Below are 24,935 nucleotides of genomic sequence, written 5' to 3' on the forward strand. Positions count from 1 at the left end.
CCGGCGTCGTCTTACGGCTCAGTGGCGGCGCTCACCTCATTAAAGGTTTGATGGCAGCGAGTCATTGAGAGGATATAAACAGGTAGAGACAATTTGCTCTCTGCTATCAGTCTGATTGTTATCAGTGCAGGTTGTTTACCCACAACAAAAAGCCATTCAGCTCTGCATTCTGCAGGGCAATGTAGTAGAGATGGGCAACATGGGCCAAGAATCAGATTTGTGTTTTTACTGGGTAGCAATACACAGCACATATACTAATATTTCCATCATCCATCCATCCATCCATCATCATCATCATCTATTCATCATCCATCCATCATCATCATCCAACCATCATCCATCCATCTATCTATCCATCTATCCATCATCCATCCTTTCATCCATCCATCATTCATCCATGCATCCATCCATCATTATCATTCATCCATCATTCATCCATCATCCATCTATCCATCCATCCATCATCATCATCATCTATTCATCATCCATCCATCATCATCATCCAACCATCATCCATCCATCTATCTATCCATCTATCCATCATCCATCCTTTCATCCATCCATCATCCATCCATGCATCCATCCATCATCATCATTCATCCATCATTCATCCATCATCCATCCATCATCATCATTCATCCATCCATCCATCCATCCATCCATCCATCCATCCATCCATCCATCATCATCATTCATCCATCCATCCATCCATCCATCCATCCATCCATCCATCCATCCATCCATCCATCATCATCATTCATCCATCATCCATCCATCCATCCATCATCATCATCCATCCATCATTCCCCCATCATCCATCCATCCATCATCATCATTCATCCATCCATCCATCATCCATCCATCCATCCATCCATCCATCCATCATCATCCATCCATCATTCATCCATCATCCATCCATCATTCCCCCATCATCCATCCATCCATCATCATCATTCACCCATCCATCCATCCATCCATCCATCCATCATCATCCATCCATCATTCATCCATCATCCATCCATCATTCCCCCATCATCCATCATCCATCACCATCATCCATCCATCCATCATCCATCATCATCATACATCCATCCATCATCCATCCTTTCATCCATCCATCCATTATTCATCCATCCATCTTCTCATTGATTTTCTCCCACTGTTGGAGGATTAGGTGGCAGCCGGCTAAACAAATCACTCCAGACTTCTCTACACCCATTCATATTTTTAAGCTCCTTCTATGAGGGTTAAAGGACTTCCAAGCCAGAAGAGGTATATAATCTCCCCAGAAGGTTCTGGGTCTACCCTGAGGTCTCCAGTTGGGCATGCATGGATGACCTCTGTAGAGAGGTGACCAGAAGGCATCCTGAGGGGCCCTGATGCCTGAACCAGCTTAGCTGGCTCATTTCAGTGTGCAGGAGCAGCAGCTCTAGACTCAGATCCCTCTGGATGTCAGCTCTGGGCTACATCAGCTGTGTGTAAGTTTAAGCTCAGCCCAGTTTAAACTTCAGTCATTTAAAACAGAGTTTACTCTACTAATATTCAAGTTCTGCACCAGCTGAGATAGTTTCAGTGTAGGCTTAAGTTACAATATAAATATTACACCTGCTGTTATATCTGTGATAACATTTCAGGTAGTTTGGGCATGAAGCTCTACTAGTATAGACCAACCTTACATCTGTAAGGTAAATGCTAACCCAACATAAGACAGAGCTTACACGTGGCTGCTAACTCTAAACTTAACTTGGCCGCTTTTATACACCTAAGGGAGAAATCAGCAATAAAATACACTGCTGAAGGATGACTAAAGAAATAAATACTGAAAAATAAACCACACCCATACAAAGAATGGTGCATTCACCTAAATCTGGGCTGAAAATATATGAGTATCTCTTAAAAGCTGCATATTTCCCAGCCCTACAGTGAGGTGATAGGGAGATGATCAGTATACACAGCAGCCCCCTCCTCGCTTACCTGCCTCCCACCTTCGACTTTCACTGTTAATTAAAATGATAAGTGAGTTCCAGATTTTGTTTTTTCCTCACTGAAATGCTAATTAAACAAGCTTCATTAAATCACTTCTTCTGCGTTGGATTTTGCTGAGGGGACACAGGGCTTAAAATAACCCTGGCATTTTGGCGTTGTCTTCTCTCTCTCTGTTTATTAAAAATGCTGATATGTCGGTGGATGAAAGCCTACAGGTCTGAGTAAAGCACTCCCCACAGAGGCCCAACGCAAACAAGGACACCTCCAGAAAACCATCAAAATGCAAATGGGATTGTGTTGGAGTAAATCCGCCCGACCCGTTAACAGACTTCCCACATTATCTCCTGTTGTGATCTCTGGGAGACACTGCCATCAGCCAGACATGTTCTCAACGGAAGAGGGGTTTTATCATTTTCCTTTCTGCCCCCTTTGACTAACAAGAGCCGCTTTTAAGGAACAGTGGAAGTGTGTCAATGCGTTGTCTAATTGCTGGTACAGTAGCGCCATCGGCCAATCCGTTTCAAACAGCTGACATGAAAAGAGCAGATTGTCGATGAGACGAGCGAGGCATCATTAGGCGCTGCAGCTTTGATCAAGAGAGTTTTTACTTAATTACCAAGATTTACATTCACACCACAGACCAAACTGTGGATATCCTAACTATGTGCAGCTCATTACTCCTTCAGAAGAACCCGCAGAGTCGACCATTAACTCTGACCGCCAGTGACAGCTGAGCGCTCCAGCTGGTGACGAAACAACAGCCGAGGGTCCAAGGTCCAAACAACAAAGAGCGTCATTTACATTAAAAAGGCGCGCACACCTTAAAGAGCGTCCCATCTGCCGCTGCTTTGATTGTGCTGAGGTGTGAACACAAACCAGGCTGCTAAAGTGATAAGACAAAGATGAAACTCCCTGGAGGATGACATGGAGACACAATCCCACAGTCTGATGATAAATGGAGGCGTGTCAGACCAACACAACCCAGGGTGACTGAGACTGTTAGTGCTTCACAAGTTCATTAGATTTTCTGATTCAGGGTTATTGTATGACTGCCGTTACGGCTGATTCCTCACAGATACATCACAACAACCTGTGCCATTGTAATATAATATATTTCACCTTTTCTTATTAGCGTGATACTCAGTGCATGGCTCTAGAGCCACAGGTGGCTCTGTTATGGGGATTAGTGGCTCTTTTATGTCTATTTGAAATATGATTCTCCTGGAAAACAATAAAAAAGGGAAACTTTGACCTCAGAATTATCTATTGCAATTTGTTTCCCACACTTATACAGCAGGCTTTAATTGTCAAACTTATTTGTCAACCTTTATTTCTTGTCTGTGTATTCCCATTGCCCTTAGGTGCATTTTTTTGCCACTGTAATCCCATTTTTGCCCTTTTTCGTCGGTTTTTGCCTATTTTATCCTGCTTTTTGCAAATTGCATTTTTTCCACTTTTTGTCCATTTAAGGTGCCTCTTGCCAATACATGTCATTTTTTCTTATTTTCCCTCACCTTTCTGCCGCTTTTTGCCAATTTTAGTTGTTTTTCCACTCATTTCCCCCCACCGTTCTTCTGCTTTTTGCCAATTTAAGTTGTTTTTCACTCATTTCTCCTTATCTTTTTGCTGCTTTTTGCCAATTTTAGTTGTTTTACACTCATTTCCCCGCACCTTTCTTCTGCTTTTTGCCAATTTTAGTTGTTTTTCACTCATTTCCCCCTATCTTTTTGCTGCTTTTTGACAATTTTTAGTTATTTTTCACTCATTTTCCCCCATCTTTTTGCTGCTTTTTGACAATTTTAGTCACATTTCACTCATTTTTTTGGTCACGTTTTTTGGCCTCTTTTTCTACCATTATTGCCCCCTGTAAGTCATTTTTTTGGTCACGTTTTTTGCCTCTTTTTCTACCATTATTGCCCCCTGTAAGTCATTTTTTTGGTCACATTTTTTGCCTCTTTTTCTACCATTATTGCCCCCTGTAAGTCATTTTTTTTGGTCACGTTTTTGGCCTCTTCTTCTACCATTATAGCCCCCTGTAAGTCATTTTTTTGGTCACCTTTTTTTGCCTCTTTTTCTACCATTATTGCCCCCTGTAAGTCATTTTTTTGGTCACGTTTTTGGCCTCTTTTTCTACCATTATTGCCCCCTGTAAGACATTTTTTTGGTCACCTTTTTTGCCTGTTTTTCTACCATTATTGCCCCCTGTAAGTCATTTTTTTTGGTCACGTTTTTGGCCTCTTCTTCTACCATTATAGCCCCCTGTAAGTCATTTTTTTGGTCACCTTTTTTTGCCTCTTTTTCTACCATTATTGCCCCCTGTAAGTCATTTTTTTGGTCACGTTTTTGGCCTCTTTTTCTACCATTATTGCCCCCTGTAAGACATTTTTTTGGTCACGTTTTTTGCCTCTTTTTCTACCATTATTGCCCCCTGTAAGTCATTTTTTTGGTCACATTTTTTGCCTCTTTTTCTACCATTATTGCCCCCTGTAAGTCATTTTTTTTGGTCACGTTTTTGGCCTCTTCTTCTACCATTATAGCCCCCTGTAAGTCATTTTTTTGGTCACCTTTTTTTGCCTCTTTTTCTACCATTATTGCCCCCTGTAAGTCATTTTTTTGGTCACGTTTTTGGCCTCTTTTTCTACCATTATTGCCCCCTGTAAGACATTTTTTTGGTCACCTTTTTTGCCTGTTTTTCTACCATTATTGCCCCCTGTAAGTCATTTTTTTGGTCACCTTTTTTTGCCTCTTTTTCTACCATTATTGCCCCCTGTAAGTCATTTTTCTTGGTCACATTTTTTGCCTCTTTTTCTACCATTATTGCCCCCTGTAAGACATTTTTTTTGGTCACATTTTTTGCCTCTTTTTCTACCATTATTGCCCCCTGTAAGTCATTTTTCTGTCATGTCTCAACCATTTCTGTCTTTTTTTCTCCACATTTTTTTGTCACTTTTCTCCTAGTTTGCCATTTTCTGCCTACTTTACCCCTGTTCATCCATTTCTGGCAACATCTTTGCAGCTTTTTCACCTATTTTGCCAGCTTTAACTTATTTTTATTGACCTTCCACCCACTTTTCACCACTTAGATTGTGGCTCTTCAAAGGTATTTTTCAACAGTTTGGTTCATTGGTTGAGCAGGGTTGAGTAACACTGTCTTAGACGTTTATACTCCAGATCATTGTGTGAATTATTCCTAATTTTATAATTTGAATCTATTTAGTTGGAGAAACCTTGCAGAGTAAGTAATGTGTTTTCAACAACTGGACATTAGGCTTTGGTTTTGTTTAATTGAATTAAAACTTAATGCTTCTGGAATTTACTAAGAGAAATAACAACCTTTAAAGCTGTTTCAGTCAGCACACACATCGACTTAAAAGTTTTATTGAAGCTAAGGTAATAAAAGGCCCATGTTTAAGCAGCAGAATGGAAACGGACGTACTCTCTGTGTTTAAAAGTGAAGCCAAAGCAAAAGTTTCTGAGGATATTTTCACATCAGGAACAACTGTTCAGTGCCTGGGCATGATTGCTCCCCCTCCACCATCCCCTGTGGTCTGCTTTCTCAGAAGTGAAACTGTTCATTACAATAACAGGCCATATGCACATGGTCAGTTTGTAAATCTGCCAAGAAAAAGGCAGATGAAGAAGAAGCAGCCACACCAACCACTCATGTTATCGACTGTTGGAGACATGTGTTCATGTTTACTGCAGACGACAGAGTCCATCCTGCTACTACAGAGGGTAAACTGTTCTAAAAATGCCAAAAACAGCACTCCTCCTGCTTCCACATCTATCGCATAGATCAGAGGATAAAAGGGGCCCATGCAGCGAGAAGACTATGGTTTACGAAGGGACGTGCTATCAGCGCCTTTACACCTCTCTCTGTAACGTCACAGTGCAGCCCCATTTTCTTAATGAGTTCATGGTCTTAACATGTAATTTTAAGTCTTTTTTTATGCCACATGATGTTTATTTAGTGCATTTTGGCCTCATGAAGAGCCAAAGAGACCAGAAAAACGTGTCAGAGTTAGGGCGGGCTACCTGGGTTTGACATGAGATTATGAGCTGATTTGAAAAAAAGCCTTGTTTAGTATAGAATTAGTAGTAGAGAATTTGAATTAAGTTGTACATAGGCTGTGTCAGGTTATACTTAACTGTAACCAAAGCACAGACATGCAGCTAAAGTTCTTAAATATATAACTGGTTCTTTTAAATACCAGAAAGCTGATAGAGACAGAATCTGGGATTTTACAGAGCAGAGGGGAAACAGAATCGATTTAAACCCAAACCACCGGCTCCAAGGACAACGGCCTCTGTTCATGGGGCATGAGGATGAAACCACTTAGCTTTTGGCACCTCCAGTCCCTGCCCCCAAACCTTAAATCCACCTCAATTAAATTCACCCACCTGTATATGTTACATCATTTATAACCATGTGTATTCAGCATCTTTTGCATTTTATGCCACTGCACCAGTGTGATCAGAAGGCTTGTATACACAGGTTTTATAACACCGTTAACTTTGTACCATAACTAGGACAGAGTAAAAGAAGGCAGCTCAGCTCACTGCTCCTGTTTGCTCCAGACCACAGTCAGAGTGTATTATTGTGCTCCTGGGTTAAGCTGCATGACTCCCTTGAGTAGGAGCAGAGAGAAATATAGATTTGTGTGCAGATTGTCCATTTTGTTGCTGTCAAAGTCACTCCTTTAGGTGCAGATCTGAATTTCAAAATAAAACAGTTGATAATAAAGTGTCCATATTTAAAAGAATTCAGATGAGCTCTGTCACAGATAAGACCGTTTGTTTATCTCACTTGTTCCTTGCTGAGGAGAGACTTGGCTCCAAGCATGACTGTGATGAGCAGTACAGTTAAGCTGCAGGTGAAAACGATAGCTTGGTCCAAGCATCCTGGCTTTTTTGGTGCTTGAATCTCCTAATGACACTTGTAGTTTAGAGAACAACTTTATCAGACCGACACATTTCGGCATGTAGCCTTCAGCAGGGTCATCCAGGATGATGAGGATCTAGATGACCCTGATGAAGGAGACATGCTGGAACACGTCGGTCTAATAGAGTTGTTCTTACAAGTGTGGCTGGAGATTTCTGTTCCCCTAAAGACTCTCTTCATCCTCCATACACCTTGGAAGTTGGTGAAGTTGTGCCAGAGTTACCCACTTCAGACTACAGCCTCATCCAAGCTAAACACTTAGCAGCAGCCACTGCTACTGGCTTCCAGTACATCTCGCTACAACGTAGACAGGGCTCGACAGTGTGAGCGTTTCACTCGCATTTGTGCCTAAAAATAGGTGTGTGCGAACTGTAAAAAAAAATTAGGGGCACATGTGCTCCTTGGGAGAAAAGTTGGCGTCAAGCCCTGGTAGGTACTGACTAACAGTGTTGTAGTACTCGAGTCCAGGACTAGGACTCGAGTCTGACTTGAGTCCTGATTTGGCAGACTCATGACTCGACTTGGACACGAGCGCAGATGGCTTGGACTTTGACTCGAACTCGAGCTTTAACTGCGTCAGGACTCAAGGATGAAGAGGATGGCTCGAAACTTTTTTGCTGAAGACCATTTCATTTTGTAATATTTATTGTTATTGTGTGAGAAACCCCTCATAACTGATGAGTGTTCACGCAGCGCCCGGCGTGCGTTCACCTGCATGTGTTAAAACAACCAGAGGAGAGAGAGAGGAGGAGCCTGGGTGACAGAGAGAGAAGCTGATAGGTAGCCTAAACCCTTGGCTCTTCTCTGTATTCCTGTGGTAATCTACAAGAAATTAAACTAAAATGCAGCTAGCCCACCTTTGAATGGCTGAAAATCTCCATCAGCTGCTCAGACTGCTCATACTAGCTGCTGTTGCTGCTGTACAGTAATCCTCCTCAGTCTGGGACAGAGTGATAAAAACTCTTAAACCCTGTAGAGAGTCCCGTTAGTAAAAATATCAATCCATCTGCGTTAACAACGGCGAGATAACGCTGATTAGTGAGCTAAACGAGGTGGCATACGGTGAAATTATGAGTTTAAAGACAACTCAGACTTTGGAGTATCAAAGGGGGACAAAGTCAAGACCTTTTTATGATGTGTTCAAATTTCCCATGCAGAAAATTGGAATTTCAGTTTTTAGTGAGAAATCTGAATAAATCCAGTCATTTTAAAGGAGGAATATTTAGGATAAGATAGATGTGAAGCATGAGTTCAGTTAAAAACATGTCTCATTTTTCCACCCTAAATACAAAAATAATCCTGTTAATATAACTGATATTATAGAAGATGAGTGTAACTGCTCCTCTAGCCCTTTAGAATATAAAGTTTAAGAAATTCATACATTAATGAAACACACCAGTGTAGCCCGCCTGGAAAGCTGGAATGGCTTGAAAATAATTGATCATTTAATTTAATTTGGCTCTAGTTTTTAGGTACTGGGGACTCGTTTAGGACTCAACTCGGACTCGAACTAAGGAAAAGAGGACTTGACTCGGACTCGAGGTTTGGTGACTCGATTACAACAATGCTGACTAATGATGCTGATTGGTCTCGGACCAATGCAGTTGTTTCAGACTGGAGCTTTGCTGACAGAGACTCTGGACAATCATTCTGCTTTGCAGGTTAGTGTTGTTGAACAATGGCTGCATTTTGCAGGTCAGGAAGTGTGCGGGAGTTAACTACACACTACATTGATTGCCATCTTTTGCAAGCTGAACTGTAACGGGATAATCATATGCACACAGCAGAGGAACTATGAGAACTCCAAAAACCTAAACTAGCCACCTTCTCATACTAAGAACTCTTCTTCCCATCATGCATTTCAGCATAATGCAAAATTCCATAAATATCAACAACAAATGCTCCTAAACTTTAGATTTTTACCACAAACACATAATCTGCAGGATCAAAGAGGCAGGTATTGTGGGGATTTAAAATCTACGTAGCTAACGCTCTTTTAAAGGGCAGATTGGGATACGTTTGCTGTGTGTCTCCTGAACACACACAGTAACAAACTCCTACATTCTCTCTCACACATGCACACTCAGTCGAGCAGAGTCCCAGTCTCCCTAAGAGAGGGATCCAGAGCCCCGTAATTATCACACATCCACTTAGTTCGGCTTGAATCAAAGGCAGCAGCTGATTGTTTTGAATCAAAGACCTGGACCTGCAGCCTCTTGTGATGTTTGAAGACAGCCGATGTTTTCTGGCCGATGTGTAGCGTTAAAAATGGATAATGACGAGCCGGAGTGCTCTGCTGCGCTCCTGGAGGCCTCTGACTGTTTCTTTTAATTACTCCTGCTCAGAGGAGATGTTAGAGGAGAAAGACTAAAGAGACGGACGAGGAGCGGCTGTTTGTTCTTTGATAGCACCTGAAGAGTGAGACGCTTTCATGTCTGCTCTGGTTCACTTTAACATTCGTGAAACATATCAGATGAAAAGACCATGGCCCTTCGGAGTGAAGTCCCTTCATCAGGTGGATGTTTCTCACCTTCAGCTGCTCCAGGTCGGGCCTCTCCATGCTGACCACGGCGGCCAGCAGCTGGTCCTCCAGCCCGTCCCTGGTCACGGTGAAGTTGATCAGTGTGCACTGGGCCTGCAGCTCGGGCTGGTAATGAGGACTGGCCAGCTTTGTGTGGAGAATGAGCCGGAAACTGGGATTATACTCACACTCCTTGTCTCCGATCTTTATGTACCTGTTTTTAGAAACAAGAAGAAGACGAGACTAAAGCAGACGTTGGTTACAGGACGTCCTCATTACGAGCTAAGCACTAATAATCTGTCCCTTTTACAAAACACTGTCATAGGTTTCCCTGCTTACAGTTCCCTCAGGACATCATGTCAGCATTATTTTAAGCTCCTATTCCACATTCTTCTCATTATAAACAAATCCCAAAGAAAGAAGGAAACTAACAGTGTAGGAACATATCTCTCACCGTTGTGTAACCTTCCTACCTGGTATATTTCTCACAAACCAAAGCCAATATAATCCAAGTACAGCTTTAAAAATTGCTGCAAAAATATGTAGCATCATTCCCATAGAAAGGCTCTGTGAGACCCGCAGAGGCCTAACAGCTTTATTTCCTGACTGAAGTCATAGAAGAGGAAGGATATACTGTTGTACATATACAGTCCCAGGAAATAATTTTGGGAATGACTGCCGAGGACAGCAACGATGGTATGTTTATAAAGCTGAAAGGAAGTGCTGCTTACCTGCCCTTCTTGATGGTTTCTCTCCCCAGCAGAGGTCCAAGAACAGGATCCAACGTTTCCTCCAGGTTCTCTATAAGAACCACATCTCCTTCTGCCAGCGCTCTCTCCACAGCATCCAGGTACCTTGTTAGAAAAAAAAAACGCCAGACTGTCAGCATAATAACAATCTAACTTATTTAATCTCTGACTTTTACACTTTTTCACTCCGGACATGTCCTTCAGCATCCTCATAAAGCATATTTCAAAGATGACCTTCAGTCACTGTCGCAACATCGCTGAAACCAGAAACATCCTGTCTTAAAAATGTGTGTTATCTCCAGGTTAGACTGCTGTAATTCTCTCCAATCATTGGCTCCCTATAAAATCTAGAAATTAAAATTCTTCTTCTCACTTACAAAGCTCTTCATGGTCAGGCACCAACTCTTTCTTAAGGAGCTCATGGTGCCGTATTATCTCTCTAGATCAGGGGTGTCACACTCAATCCCAGCAGGGGCCGGATTCTGGATTCAGGTCTTACCTGAGGGCCTAACAGGATCACCTTTTTAACTATAAACTGTCAACCTCATTTCACCAGTAATAAAATACTTAAAAAAAACTTAGCACTGATGACAAATGATTTTGACATTTAAAAAGTTAAAAAGAAAAGTTAAAGGGCTCACAATCTGGGAAAAGGAAATTTATTAGTTCAAAAAGGTCAAAACATGAAATTTAGATTAAAAAAAATGTTTGTTAAAGGCAAATATATTAGAAAGAAAGTCAAAATCATGAGTTTAAAAGGTAAAATATGAAATTAAATTTGTAATCATGAAATTAAAAGTCAAATATGATTCAAAATTTTAAATTGTGAATGTAAAAGGTCAAACTATGGGGTTATGAAGTCAAAGCTTGGAGTTGAAAATATGAGATAAAATACAAAATAATTGGTTTAAAAGGTCAAAATATGGATTAAAAATTAGAATTATAAATATCAAAGCTCAGAATATTATATGAGAAATCAAAATTATGAGTTGAAACGCTCAAAGTATGAAATAAAAAGTCAGAATCCTAAGTTTGAGACCTAATTGTGCATATGTGCATATTCTATCACGAAGAATCGTACCCTCTCTGTCCGATGCAGATCACACGTAAACTGTCTCCATATTTGTTTTTGATCCACTTGATGCCCTGCAGCTGAGGGTCAACCATGAGAGGCCAGCGCTGGCAGGAAGTGAGGATGGTGGCGTTCTCAGTGGACATCCTATCGGCAGGCAGACCCTCGTTCTGCCAAGCTGCGATGTCTGCGTCGTCTGTCAGCATGGTCAGAGGGTCCAGGTCAGGGGTCACAGGGATGGGAACCTTACAGGAAAAGATGCTGATGATTGGTTGAGTTCCACTGTGTGCGGTCAAGTCACGGCACAAATTTACGGCTCTGTGCTGACACAGCAACCACTGGGACTGATGAAATAGTGTTAAAAATAAATCTATACTGACCTTAAGCTGTGACAGATACGGCCTCCAGGTGTAGTCCATCAGCTGGAGCCTGTAGCGTTTGGTGAAGTATCCCAGGTAGGAGATGAAGGCGGTGATGAGGAGAACGTCCCCACAGAGAGTTCTCTCCTGTTTCCTAAAGTTTTCTACGGCCTCAGCCCAGCGGACGTTCTCTGAGGCCAAACCTCCTACCTTGAACACAAACACAAGCTTACATTTCTATAGCATCCTCTCCACAGACATCCCTATTCCCATCCCATATAAAGTCTAAATTAATCCAAAGCCGCTCTTATCCATACAGCATGAGGAAACATCCAGAACCACAATGCCTTGCTGCATTCAAGTCTGTTTTTTATTACAGTTTCATCTCCTTTATCACCTCCCTGCTCAAGTCCAGACGCCACTACTCTTTACTGCAGCAATGATCCCATCTCCCTTCAGGGATCAATAAAGTTTACCTCCATATCTAATCTCCTCTAAAGTTTGGAGGCTCCACACTTTGATCCAGTCTGTAACTTTTCAGCATAAAACACGGCCACAAACACTCAACACTTCAGCAAGTTGACTGCATTTGCATTGATATTAGAGACGGCACAACCTGGCGTCCGTTTGTTGCTCCTGTCAGGCCTTTTCAAATCCTCCTCTGAATAATTTACATTAACATACTAACAGTGTCAACACTCATCTTTTTGTTGTGCTGTTGTCAGCAGGAGATTTACACACATTTACACAGGCCCAGATGATGCAGGGACTTATGTATATTGGCTGTGCAGGTATTTGGATAAACATTTGAGTTGTGATTCTTAGAAAAAGACGACCACACAAACAAGCAGAGATTAACAGAAAAAGGTTTTTGGGCACAGATGTGCTAGATCATGGCCTGAATTTAAGAAGCAGATTTGTCCGCAGGATCAGAAAAACGCAGCTGTGACTTTAAACTTCATTGTTTTTTCTCGTCACCAGCAGGAAAGAAGAAAACATTTTCAAAGTTTATGGCCTCTAGTTTCAAATCTTCATCAATGCAACTTCACATCTATTTAGTACATTATAGTCCAGTTGAAAATAAATAGACAAGAAAGAAAGGGAGGAGTCAGGGAGGGGATATGAGTGATTGACAAGTCACGACGCCACTACTCTTTACTGTCCAGGACAGAGAAATATCTTAGCCTGTCTGATCAACAGTTTCATATCTCCATGGCATGGGATGTTTTTAAAACCCATCTGGGCAAAACACCATAGATGGTGCTTAGGAAGGGCAGGACGTCAGAGGGTAACAGGGCAAATGTTCTGTCTGTCACATGCATTAGGGACCATTCAGAGCAATGAAACATATAACATGGTAGTCATGCACCACTGCCTACAACATAAGGTGAGCTAAACAGGCAACCATTATCCTGATTAACCAGGACTGCTCACTGCCAGTGGAGTCAGTCGGTAAATTATCCTAGACAGGGCTGTCCCTCATCACTGACAGGGCTGTCCCTCATCACGGACAGGGCTGTCCCTCATCACGGACAGGGCTGTCCCTCATCACTGACAGGGCTGTCCCTCATCACTGACAGGGCTGTCCCTCATCACTGACAGGGCTGTCCCTCATCACTGACAGGGCTGTCCCTCATCACTGACAGGGCTGTCCCTCATCACTGACAGGGCTGTCCCTCATCACTGACAGGGCTGTCCCTCATCACGGACAAGGCTGTGCCTCATCACGGACAGGGCTGTCCCTCATCACTGACAGGGCTGTCCCTCATCACTGACAGGGCTGTCCCTCATCACTGACAGGGCTGTCCCTCATCACTGACAGGGCTGTCCCTCATCACTGACAGGGCTGTCCCTCATCACTGACAGGGCTGTCCCTCATCACGGGATAGCCCTGTCCATGATGAGGGATAGCCCATAATGTTCTAAAGGCATTTTCACACTCCAGAGTAGTTACACCTGCACTGAAACTCTGGGGGTTAGGTTTAATGCAGCCTAAATTGATGATCCTATCCATTAATCCTGATTAACAGATCTTCATACAGTCACATGTATGTTTATGTAGTAGGAGATGGTTGCTCTGAGAAGCAGGGCTAAACTATTGAGCAGAAATACGTCAATGGGCATGAATCCCCTCCGCACACATCTGTCTCTATCGGAGGAAAGCAGTGAATGAGTCATTTTGTGTATTTGTGTGTGGTTTTGTGTCAGTGTGTCGCTGCTGTGACCCCTCTGCTGCCCTCCTCACCAGACGGTTGGCCAGAGAAATGGTGCGCGCCGTTGATTCCGCTTCCTGTTGGCACTTGAGCTTGTCTGCTGTGGCTTTCTCAAACTTGGCTGTCAGCTTGGCCAGGTTCTCATTAAGGTGCTGATCGGACACACACCCACATAGACACACACAAACACGCACACACACACAGTGACACACACAGACGTGGAGAAGGGTTGGCACTTGTTAAAAACCAGCGTGGTCGTAGGGAATCTTCAAAGAAAAGAACAAAGAAGGCAGGAGTGCGTTTGTGGAAAGAGACGTGGGAGTGAGTGAAAAGTTGGGTAAAACTTATCGTTCCCTCACTATGGATTTATTTGGCATATGGAAGCAATTAGCACAAGGACAAACAGGATTAATCGGTGGAGAGGCACACAGGTTCAGTAGATTAGTTTGAGGATTGCTAATTCCCCTTGGCTCTGAAACGTCTCTCTGCTCAGGCGATCTGACTGAGGGCTGAAAAATGACAGCGAGAAGTCATGCTGGATCTTATTAAGAGTCGTCACTCTGCACTCGGCAGGGTTTGATGTGAGCAGCCGCCGCCGACGCAGCGTCCTGTGCACGGCGCTCTGCTGGGGCTCTCTGCTGCTCTGATGTGCTGAATGTCAAACACTGCAGAGAAACAATTATTTACAGCTGCTTTTATCAATAAGGTTTTTAGGTTGATGGCTCTGGTCTTAGATTAATGAACAGTAAAAGCCTGTAATAGCATTTACAGCAGCTCCGTATTGATAAAAGGCTGCTGGTTTATCATTACTGGCAGAGCTCATACATCATCCGTCACTCAAGCCTCGACAAAATTATTCATATCCTGAATTTTTGATTCTGCGTATAGCCTCTGGTTGTTGTCTTTATTTTGTTTCTGCAGCATCACGCTCTTATTACGCTGCATATATTCTGAGTTTGATAGAGTTGTTGATCCAAACTGATGTCTCTGAATTCTTTTATGGCTCAGCTCTGAAATTTCTGGCTTTCACAACTCATTTCTCAGCCCACATTGTACAAAGTCAGCCCAACCTCTAAAGTTTTAAAGCCCTTAAATGTTTGTGTCATTGCTTTTCCATATCAGAGGAAAGACTGAAAAACAAGAACAGCGAGTCCTTTCTTTAATAAAATGGTAGTATAATTTCATCACATTTATCCTCTGGATTTAAGATATTGAAAGAGCTTTCATTTTCTGCAGATACTTGGCATACAGCAAATAAACCTTTCATTTCCTGTGTCATTACTCTGATATTATGGCTTACGTTGATCTTGCTCTTGATGGCAGAAAGTTTCTCCTGTGCAGCGGCGAGCTCTGCATTGGCTTTGCTCAGAGCCTGACGCTTCGGCTCCACTTCGCAGTAAACCTCATAAAACTTGACGATGTTTAAAACCCAGGAGCACAGGCCGGCCGCCGCGTTGGACTTTGACGCCACCAGATCTGGTTTGAATTCAGGGTCCTGGAAAAGATGAAAAGATGCACAGACAAGTCCTGACATCCAAATACTCAAAGATAACAACAGGGTTTTAACAATGCATTGATTAAGAGTCGTGACAGCGGCTTTAAGTCTTCATCTGCACTCTGTTCACATCCACTCTTAGATGGCAGACTGATAACTAGTGTTTGGATTATTACATTTATCAGGTTGTTAGATCGACTTTAGAGACAGAAAAAACAAAGAAGCAGCATAAACCTGACATTTTAGCATCCATCTGTGGAGTGGAACGAACACACTGAGGTGTTTTCACACCCAGAGTTTATTCACTCTGGTCTGAATCATGGACGGATTTGTTCCATTGTTACATAATTACATCATCTTTGCTCTGTGTTCTCATGAGGACATCTATAAGTGGCCTGAATGAGTAATGTGTGATGGAAATGCTATCTAAATGCTCGGGGTTCCTTCATATGCAAAGAAAATGAGAATACAACTAAATAAATATGAAATAATTAACTCTTCTCTAGTAAACCGATAAGACTTAGTGAGGGAAACTTGATTTATGTGAAGGATTAAACATGATAATGTCACCGAATGACATAACACACAAGCAGCTGCACTCACTAAACAACAGCAGAAGAAGACATTTAACAGGAAAGATGCAAAAACAACCAGATCATCCACAGACGGACGCACTGAGCATGCTCAGCAGCATCATGCATGTGTCATAATGAAGGGCATTGTGTCTTTTCTTAAAATAAATCAATAAATGGACAGCTCATAGCATAGGAGTGATTCCCAGCTAAAATCATGATCAGCACATTATTAATATTTCTCCTACAGACAGCTGAGAGGAAAAGAAAACCCCTGTATGATTGTTTAGAGCTCCTTCAGGTCTGGTGAGGTTTTTAACATGTTTGTCTGGTTATGGTGGCTGGTTTAATACAAAAAGCTCAACGTTTCCTGCAGTTAGGTAGGCTCAAACCATCTGCACTGGAGTCTGATTATTCAGACTGGGTTAAGCAGACTTAGACCCCCTTTTCTGGAGGTCTCAGTCTCATCGTTCGGTCCACACCAGGGTTTCACAAACTGCTCCAACTCAGTTGAACTGAACCAAACCAGTTAGGTTTAAAAGCACTCCAAGTTCCAGAAGCATCAGACTCCTGGTTTGAGACTCATCCCCACTCTTCATAGTTTGTATTTGTGGCTCATTATAAATTAGAGCTGAATGTCAGCCCCTTATGCACAACCCTCTGTGCAGTGACAGGTTGGCGAGGATGTGACCTGCTGCAGGTGATAGACGGGGCCGACTCCAAGCATACAGGTAGTCGTCATGTTTAGGAGGAGCGCAGCCACAAACAAACTCTGAGTGTTTTAACCCAGGCCTGTAGGCTAGATGATGTTTAAGACAGTCATGGACAGAAGTATTAGCACCCCTGGAATTGTTGCAGTTACAAATGTTTTTGGTCCACACACGTTTATTTCATTTATGTGCATTAGAACAAGACAAAAAGCAGAGGAAAAAAGCCAAAATTGACTTAATTTTACACAAAACTCAAAAATCAGCATAATTCCTCCATCTCCTCTGCTTTTTTCTCCCTCTCTCTCTCTCTCTCTGCGTCTCGCTCAACCAAACCCTCTGCTATCACACACAGCCTGTCACAGGTTAGAGTCGCTGAAATGACAGAGCGTTCAGCCTCCGCACCAACTTCTAATCAAAGATTTAAAAAATAAAAATAACAGGTTTCTCTTTGTTGATACTGGAAGTGCTGCTGTTGGTGAACAAGCCCATACACGTCTGTGTTTAAAGGGCCATTTCGGTATTTTTGAAGTTGGGTGGTATGAGGTGCTTGGCTATAGTAGTGGCATTAGCCTCCAGTGATTTCTGTGAAAGTTGACCCTGTGGTTATTATGAGATCGAGGGCATAATGACCGTAGATGGGATTGTTTAATCTGCATAGTTTAACGAGTTTTAAGTAAAAATAGGCCAAGAAAATATGTTGGCTCACCTGTACACTGTGTTGAAAAGGTACGAAGCACTTCATTTCTCCCAAAAGACCCCTCTGTGTCAGGCTCTAATTTATAATGCAGCTTTCAGCATTTTGTCTCCTTCCACCTCTGCACACTGAGTTACATTCACAGTGTTGTTGGATAGGCTCTGAACACTTAAATGACTGTGATATTTCAGTCTTTTATTTCTAATAAATTCCATTTTCACTTTGTCATGATGGTGTACTGAGTGTGGATTAATGGGAGGAAAAAGTGAATTTAAACGATGGCAGCATCAGGCTAAATATCACAAAAGTGAAACATCCTGAATGACCTGTATTGCATCTTAAAAATATGAGATTTCCTCATCAGTTCTTTGATACACTTAACATTGGAGTTTCAGCTGTTTAAGCTAAGGGTAATTTACTTCCTGTTTGGAGAAAGCTTGCCTTTTTTTGACGGAAAATAAGGAAGTTCTGGTAGGTATTGACTCTATCACTGTTGACGTGATCACTGTCGAACACACTGAGAAGAATCTGTCCAGGTTCCTGACATAAAAGCATAGAAAGCCTGTAAAAACAGTTAATCTTTAAAGAAGATGACATTAACCAGGCAGCATCTACGTCTAGTATCTAGCAGTTGTGGCTCTGTGTGATTGTTTAACACAGTGGTTCTCAACCTTTTCAGCCCGTGACCCCCAACATAAAGGTGTCAGAGACCGGGGACCCCCACTGTCCCTGAAGGTGGCTGAACACAGCCATGAACATTATAGAATAGTCATGTGGAGACAAGGCCATCCATAAGGGGATAAAGGGGAGAGCTTTCTGGGGCCCAGCCAAACTGGGGGCCAGCAAAATCCTGATCCATTGTAAAGTTAAACTGTGGTATTTTATATTTAACCTGAATAATAACCACTCTTATCAAAGAAACACATTTTGATTCATTTGTGTAGTAAGTAGCCCTCTTAAAAGTGTAAAATACTTTAGTTGAAAACAGAATTAAAATACATTAAAAATAGCTAAAATGGGTTGATAATGGAAAAAAAATGGTGGGAAAGGTGAAGTTGGATTTCAAAAAAGGCAGAAATTGGTTAGAGATGCCAAAAATTACATAAAAATGAAAAAAAAACAAAAAAAACAAAAATGGTAAAAATGGGCATATTAAGTGGTAAAGGGGGATTCAAAAATGTCTGAAATGCCATCAAAGTGGCAAAAAATGGTGGGAAGTTGGTGAAAGTGGCAAAAATGGGTATATCAAATTGTGCAATGTGGCTTAAAAAGTGGTAAAAGGGTTAATAGTGGCAATAATGTGTCAACAGAGCCAACAATAGGCAGAGAGTGGCAAAATCTGGTTCAGAAGTGGCAAAAACAGGAAGAAATGAGTGGTGGAAAGGGTTTAAAATGGACAAAAAATGGGTTTAAAGTTGCAAAAATGTGTTAAAATTGATCAAATTGGTGGAAAAAAGTGATGAAAATGGGTTAAAATTTGGCAAAGTTGGTGTAGGTGGCAACAGTGAAATACAAAAGTGTTTTTATTTTTTTTAAGGCCTCTGGAGACCCCCTCTCAGTGTCTCACGACCCCCAATTGGGTCCTGACCCCAACGTTGAGAACCTCTGGTTTACAAAGGTAATATTAGCTACCATAAGCTAGCCTACTGCTCTATAATATGGAGAGCTAAGTCCCTGGCTGCTTTTGGTAAAGGTCTCTCTCTTGTTCTTTTCAGATTTATTTCTGGGCTTTTATTTACAAAGGATCATTTACAGAGTCAGAAACTAGAGAGTGAGGAATGGCATTAAGGAGAGGAGCCCAGCTAGACCCGTACTCCGGCAGACTGCCTTGAGGACTACAGGCTGTGTGCATGGGGAGCACAGATATAACTAACAGGACATCTGAGCCAAAGTAAACTTAGAGAGAAAGGTTCAAAGCCAGTGAGAGTCTTCACCCAGAAAGGGTCTACATGGTACTTCAAACATTCACGACCTTACATCTGACTACTCAACATGCTTTTACACCGCAGGTCACACCTTCCACTCTGTTCACTCCACACTCTCACACTGACGTCAGAGGTTGCTACAGAAAATCGGACGTCAGTACTAGTTAATCCCAGTCATGCACATACACACACATTTACACGGCACGGATGAAGCAGTGGAAGCAATCTGGGGTTAGGTGTCTTGTCCAAGGACACATGGACATGTGACTGCAGGAGCTGGGGATCGAACCCTCACCTTCTGATGGTGGAGGACAGACTCTACCTACTGAGCCCCAGTCGCTAAAGGCCACCCTGGAGTCCTCAGCTGCTATTCAGTGATTTAAGAGGAATAATGGCACCTAAAGAGGTTGTTATACAGTCAGCTGATCAACCAGGCTCTAAATATAAAAGCAAATATAAAAAGATGAGCTGGAACTGTGGCGGTGTTTGCTTCATAAACATGTTAATAAAGCTCTTAAATGAGTCGAGAGCTGGATCTGTGGGGTGTATGTGGTGAAATTAAAGTGAATTTTGTTTTTCTCTTCTGCAGTCTCACCTCGTCCTCGCTCCGTTGAACTCTGTAATCAGGGCGGCTGTTAAATTTGTAATGCTTCATTAACTGGCTGATTTCTCTGGCTGTCATTTGGATGCTCGACAGCCATAATGTGCCTCTGTCATCATAGTCACACCCCTGCTAAATTTATGAGTTATTAGCTGAACTCGCCAAGTGGCAGACACCGCTCACTGTGAACAGTTAGCATTGGCTTTAATGAATTGGGGCTAATTGAAAGGCTCACCTGGAGGTAGGGCTGAATAGCTTTAAGGCAAGCCTCGGGGATGTTCTCTTTGTTGAAATTTATCAGAGAGTCCAGGAACGCGTCCACTTTGGCCATCATCACCTTTGCTGCCTTCCAGCTGCGATCTTTGGGGACTTTGCCTCCAGGAGCCGTCAGGACCATGACGGCCGCCGTGACGTTGGTCACCGCCGCCACTGGAGAGCCAAACGACTTCAGCTCTGTCAGGTTGTTCTAAAGCAGGAGAGAATAATGGGCGGGAAATGAAAGAGCAGTGATTTAACTGAGTTTGAATGAGTGCAGATCTTTGAGGGAAAGAGGAGAGAGAAAGTAAAGGCTGGGAATAAAAGAAGAAGAACCTGCGCTGACTTTGAGAAGACAACAGAGAATTCTAATTAGGGCATCTTTAGAGAGCTCGACGCTGTGATTGAACTGTCGGTTCTGCTTGTTTGAACAGAGAGCACCTTTTAAACACAGAGGGTGTTTTTGAAAATCCCCACAGGCTGCTCATAAACCTACAAGGGATGTGAGGATGAAGTTAAATGCCCAGAGAACATAAAGAAGACATTATTTTAGCAAAGACTCGGCTAAATCCTGTGATTCAATAATCTTCTATACAGTTCAAGGCCTGTGTGGACAAAAGTTATCCTGCTGAAGCTGGAAAGAAACAAATCAAACAGAAGGAGAACAGAAAATAATGGCTCTGAGAAAAGAAGAAATCTACGAAAGAAGAGTACGATGGAGGAAATCGATAAGACTCAGCGAGGGATAACAACGTAACCGACCTTATTCAGAGTGTTAAGGGCGTCCTGAGCAGCCAGCAGAGCCGGTTCAGCCTTGGCTAAGTCCTCCTCACAGTCTCTCTGTTTGCCGCTGACCACCACAGCGATGGCCGCCACCTTCTGCTCCTCTTCATCAGCCACTGCCTTCTCCTTAGACACCTTTTCAGTTTCTATTCCAACAACCTACAGACAGGAAAAACAATCCCTCACTGAATGAGGAGAGTCAGGGCGTAGCTAGGGATTTAGGGCTCCTAGAAGATTATTATACAGGGCCCCCCTCAGCCGGCTAGAGAAGCAACAAATATTGCATCATTTTTGAAATATATATGCATTTTGATGTTTTTTAAAACCATAATCTCCCAACTTACCAGCTATTTTTGTCACCATGGCTAAATTAAATTTACTTGCATTATTTTAGTGCTGGACCACACTATTTGGACATTTTTAAGGGAGGAGCCCCCCCAGAATTGTATTTTATTCTATTTGATACAAATCTCAGCCTGTTGACCGATTCTTTTAGTTACTGTTGATACAATAATGACACTAATTATTAAGAAAAATTAAATAAAAACACACTTTTCATTGTAGGCATATGGAAGCCCATTTCTGCCACTTAAGAAAAATGTGGAAGAAATAAAAAAAAGAAATCCAAGGTCAAGATTAAAATTTAAAATTATGAGATAAAAAAAATCATAATTAAAAGATGCAAAGCCGAAATTATGAGATAAAAAGTCATTTAGTCAATTACAACTTTTTATGTCAGCATTTTGACTTTTTAATTCATAATCTTGACTTTGTATCTCATTATTATTACTTTTTCTTCTAATTCTGACTTTTTATATCATAATTATGACTTTTAAATTCATAATTATGACTTTTATCTCATAATAATGACTTTTTTTATCTTATAATTATGACCTTTTATTTCATAATTATGACTTATAATTTTTTCCCAGAATTGCTGTGCTTTCACATGTTTTTCTTTTTCATTTGACCCAAATGGGCTTCCATACAGGCATCTCAAGAGCCCCTCCCTGCTGTGGGCCTTGGGAATCAGTACCCTTTGTCCCCCCTGTGCTGCGCCCGTGAGGAGAGTTCACCCGCTCCGTGTTTTTATGGCATAATTATGATGCAACAAACAAGCTAGAGAATCAGTTATCAAGTTAGCTATAAGGTGTGGCAGTAATATGCACGAATGAATGGTACTGGGTTTCTACCAATGCTGTAATATAGCTGTTGTGAGTACGTCTCTTATAACTGTCCATTAAATTCTGATGTTTTGTTATCATGGCAGAGCTAAAAGTCTCCTTGGCTCCTTTGTTACAGAAACTACAGATTCTTGACATTTATGCTGTCAGTAGTTCTAAAATAAGTGTTTTTATTTACAAGATATCAAGTGAAGAGAATACCCCTGAGCATATCAGGGCTTAAAAGGAAATAAGACGATGCATTCTCATCTGAGCTGTCAAGTTTATGGTTTTAATTCTCCTAAATGTTTCAATAATATTCAGGAAGAGCAAACAAGAGTATTTCCACTAAAAAATGTTCTTGCCTGGATCAGCTTGTCAGCGTCCTCATTCTTCTGCTTCAGCTCCACTTCCTGAGCAGCCAGCTTGGCCTTGAGGTCGTCCACCTATCAGAGGAGGAGACAGGGAGGTTCAGAGGTCAAGTGATGGTTACTGATCCTCTGCTTGACTTTCTGATTTCAATTCACTTATTTAACCTTAATTTAAGACTCCAAAATCATTGATGCTTCTCTCACTTCAGTGCTGCAGGGATAAAAGAAATGCAATACTGAAAAAAAAGGAAGAAAGGATAATATTTGTGCTGTTTCTGTGTCTGTGGCTTTAAATGTTAATGAGCTGTCTGGCTCCGCCTCTCTCAGGACATGGCTTAATGGATGTGACTCTCCTGATCCTCCTCTGTTCGTCCGTCAATCAGGACAGCAGGGTGGAACTTTTTTCCAGGGGGGAGGGCCAACCAGACCAGGGGGCGGGGCTAACTCCCCACATGACATCATGAGGGGAGAATCTGATAACGGCTTGTTTCTGAAAGGTAGAGAGGGTGGGTGTTTCTGATTCTTGGGGGGGGCTGTGGACAGGCCAGGCGTACATATTTGCATGGACAAGTGTGTTTTGCATAAAATGTGACCTTCAAAGTTTAGAGAACAACTTTCTTAGACTAAAACAAGGTAAATATGGCTCTCTGTTTATCGTTTTCCTGTCTATTGTGGTAGAGACGTGTGCAGGTCACATGAGAAACAGATGAGTCTTCTTTTCTCTAAGTCAGGGGTGTCAAACTCAAGGCCCGGGGGCCAAACCCGGCCTGGGGAACGGATATATCTGGCCCGCGAGATCATATCATATTTATGATCTAACTGGCCCACCAGTATGAGGTCTGCAGATTTCCTCCAGTATAAAAATGTAAATTTAACTTTGATTATTTAAAATATCCTTGTTAAGCCATAAAAATCTGAAAAAGTAAAGAGTAAGAAAAAACAGATAAAAAGTCAGGAATGTGGGAAAAGGGATTCATTTGTGTTTTTATTTTATAATTTCAATTTTGAATCTCAGGATAATGACTCAAACTTATGATTTGGACTTTTTATTTCATGCTTTGACCTTTTCAACTCATAATTTGGACTTTATATGTCATATTTTTTATCTTTAAACAATTTTAAGTTTTAAGTCATATTTTCTTATCTTTCAAACTCATTATTTTGGCTTTTTAATCCCATATTTTGTCCTTAGATTCTCAGTTTTAAATGAAAGTCATATATTTAACTTTTTAAGTCATCATTTCGGATTTTAACTCATATTTTTCACATTTTCAACTCCTAACTTTGGCTTTTTAATCCAATATTTTGACCCATCAGACTCACAATTTAAAATGTTATGTCATATTTTGACTTTCAAACTGAAGAATTCAACTTTAACTCAGATTTTGACCTTTATTGACATTATCTTACTATTTTTAATAACATGTTATGACCTTTAGAACTAATAAGATGGACTCTTATCTCAGATTTTGAGCTTTTAAACTTATCATTTTTACTTTTTTAATTTCTAAATGATTTTTATCAGTGCTGTTTTTTCATATTTATTACTGGTGAAAATGAGGTTGACAGTTTAAGGTTGTGTTGACCCTGGTAGGCTCTCAGGTTAGACCTAAATCCAGAATCTGGCCCCTGCTGTGACTGAGTTTGACACCCCTGCTCTAGATTGTTGGCATGTGAATCACAGAACAGGTAGGTTGAAATCTCTGACTTGTTAACATGTGCCCCAAAATCAAGCCTTTACACAGCCACCCAGTGTAAACCAGCTGTTAGCATGCCTCTCATGCTCAGGTACTTCTGTCTATCATGGACTAGTACTTTTAGACATTCAGCTACAGTGGAGCTGTTGCTTCTGCATTAGTGTGAACTTTCATAGGGATATTTGAACTTTCAGTGGGTGCCTCTGAAAACACATTATCATGATGCAGTTTAATACCTGATGTTTGTTTTAATGTGTTTAGTCTAGATGCCCTTGAACTGTGAATTTAAATCAGGGGTGTCAAACTCAGTCACAGCAGGGGCCGAATTCTGGGTTCAGGACTAACCTGAGGGCCTAACAGGGTCACCTTTTTAACCAGACACTGTCAAACTTGTTTCACCAGTAATAAGCTATATATAAAAAAAAACTAAACTAAAAACTGATTTTGACATTTAAAAAGTTAAAAAGTCACGTTTAAAGGCTCACTATCTGAGAAAAGTAAATTTATTAGTTCAAAAAGGTTAAAACTTGAAATTGAAATTAAAAAATAATGTTTTTAATGGCAAATATATCAGAAAGAAAGTCAAAATGATGAGTTTAAAAGGTCAAAATATGAAATAAAATTTGTCATGAAATTAAAAGTCTAAAGTCAAAATATGATTCAAAATTTTAAATTGTGAATCTAAAAGGTCAAACTATATGATTATGAAGTCAAAGTCTGGAGTGGAAAATTGAAGTAAAATACAAAATAACAGGTTAAAAAGGTCAAAATACGGATTAAAATTGAATTATGGATCTTAAAGCTCAAATATTATATGAGAAGTCAAA

At 41.3% G+C, this 24,935-nt stretch overlaps 1 protein-coding gene across 1 annotated transcript in view; it reads right to left on the bottom strand.

The window, feature by feature from the left end:
* dnah9 (dynein, axonemal, heavy chain 9) overlaps nucleotides 1-24,935 on the bottom strand; it is a 294,417-nt gene that overhangs the window by 93,560 nt on the left and 175,922 nt on the right. The window contains exons 55-63 of the mRNA XM_041816205.1: nucleotides 22,406-22,486; nucleotides 20,857-21,036; nucleotides 20,075-20,305; nucleotides 15,143-15,337; nucleotides 13,875-13,994; nucleotides 11,651-11,839; nucleotides 11,280-11,515; nucleotides 10,181-10,303; nucleotides 9,459-9,663 (exon numbers count right to left, since the gene is read on the bottom strand). Of these exons, the coding sequence (XP_041672139.1) occupies nucleotides 9,459-9,663; nucleotides 10,181-10,303; nucleotides 11,280-11,515; nucleotides 11,651-11,839; nucleotides 13,875-13,994; nucleotides 15,143-15,337; nucleotides 20,075-20,305; nucleotides 20,857-21,036; nucleotides 22,406-22,486 (1,560 nt within the window). The remainder of the gene's footprint in view (nucleotides 1-9,458; nucleotides 9,664-10,180; nucleotides 10,304-11,279; nucleotides 11,516-11,650; nucleotides 11,840-13,874; nucleotides 13,995-15,142; nucleotides 15,338-20,074; nucleotides 20,306-20,856; nucleotides 21,037-22,405; nucleotides 22,487-24,935) is intronic.

This window comes from Cheilinus undulatus, linkage group 20 (genome assembly GCF_018320785.1).
Source record: "Cheilinus undulatus linkage group 20, ASM1832078v1, whole genome shotgun sequence".
NCBI classification, from domain to species: Eukaryota; Metazoa; Chordata; class Actinopteri; order Labriformes; family Labridae; genus Cheilinus; species Cheilinus undulatus.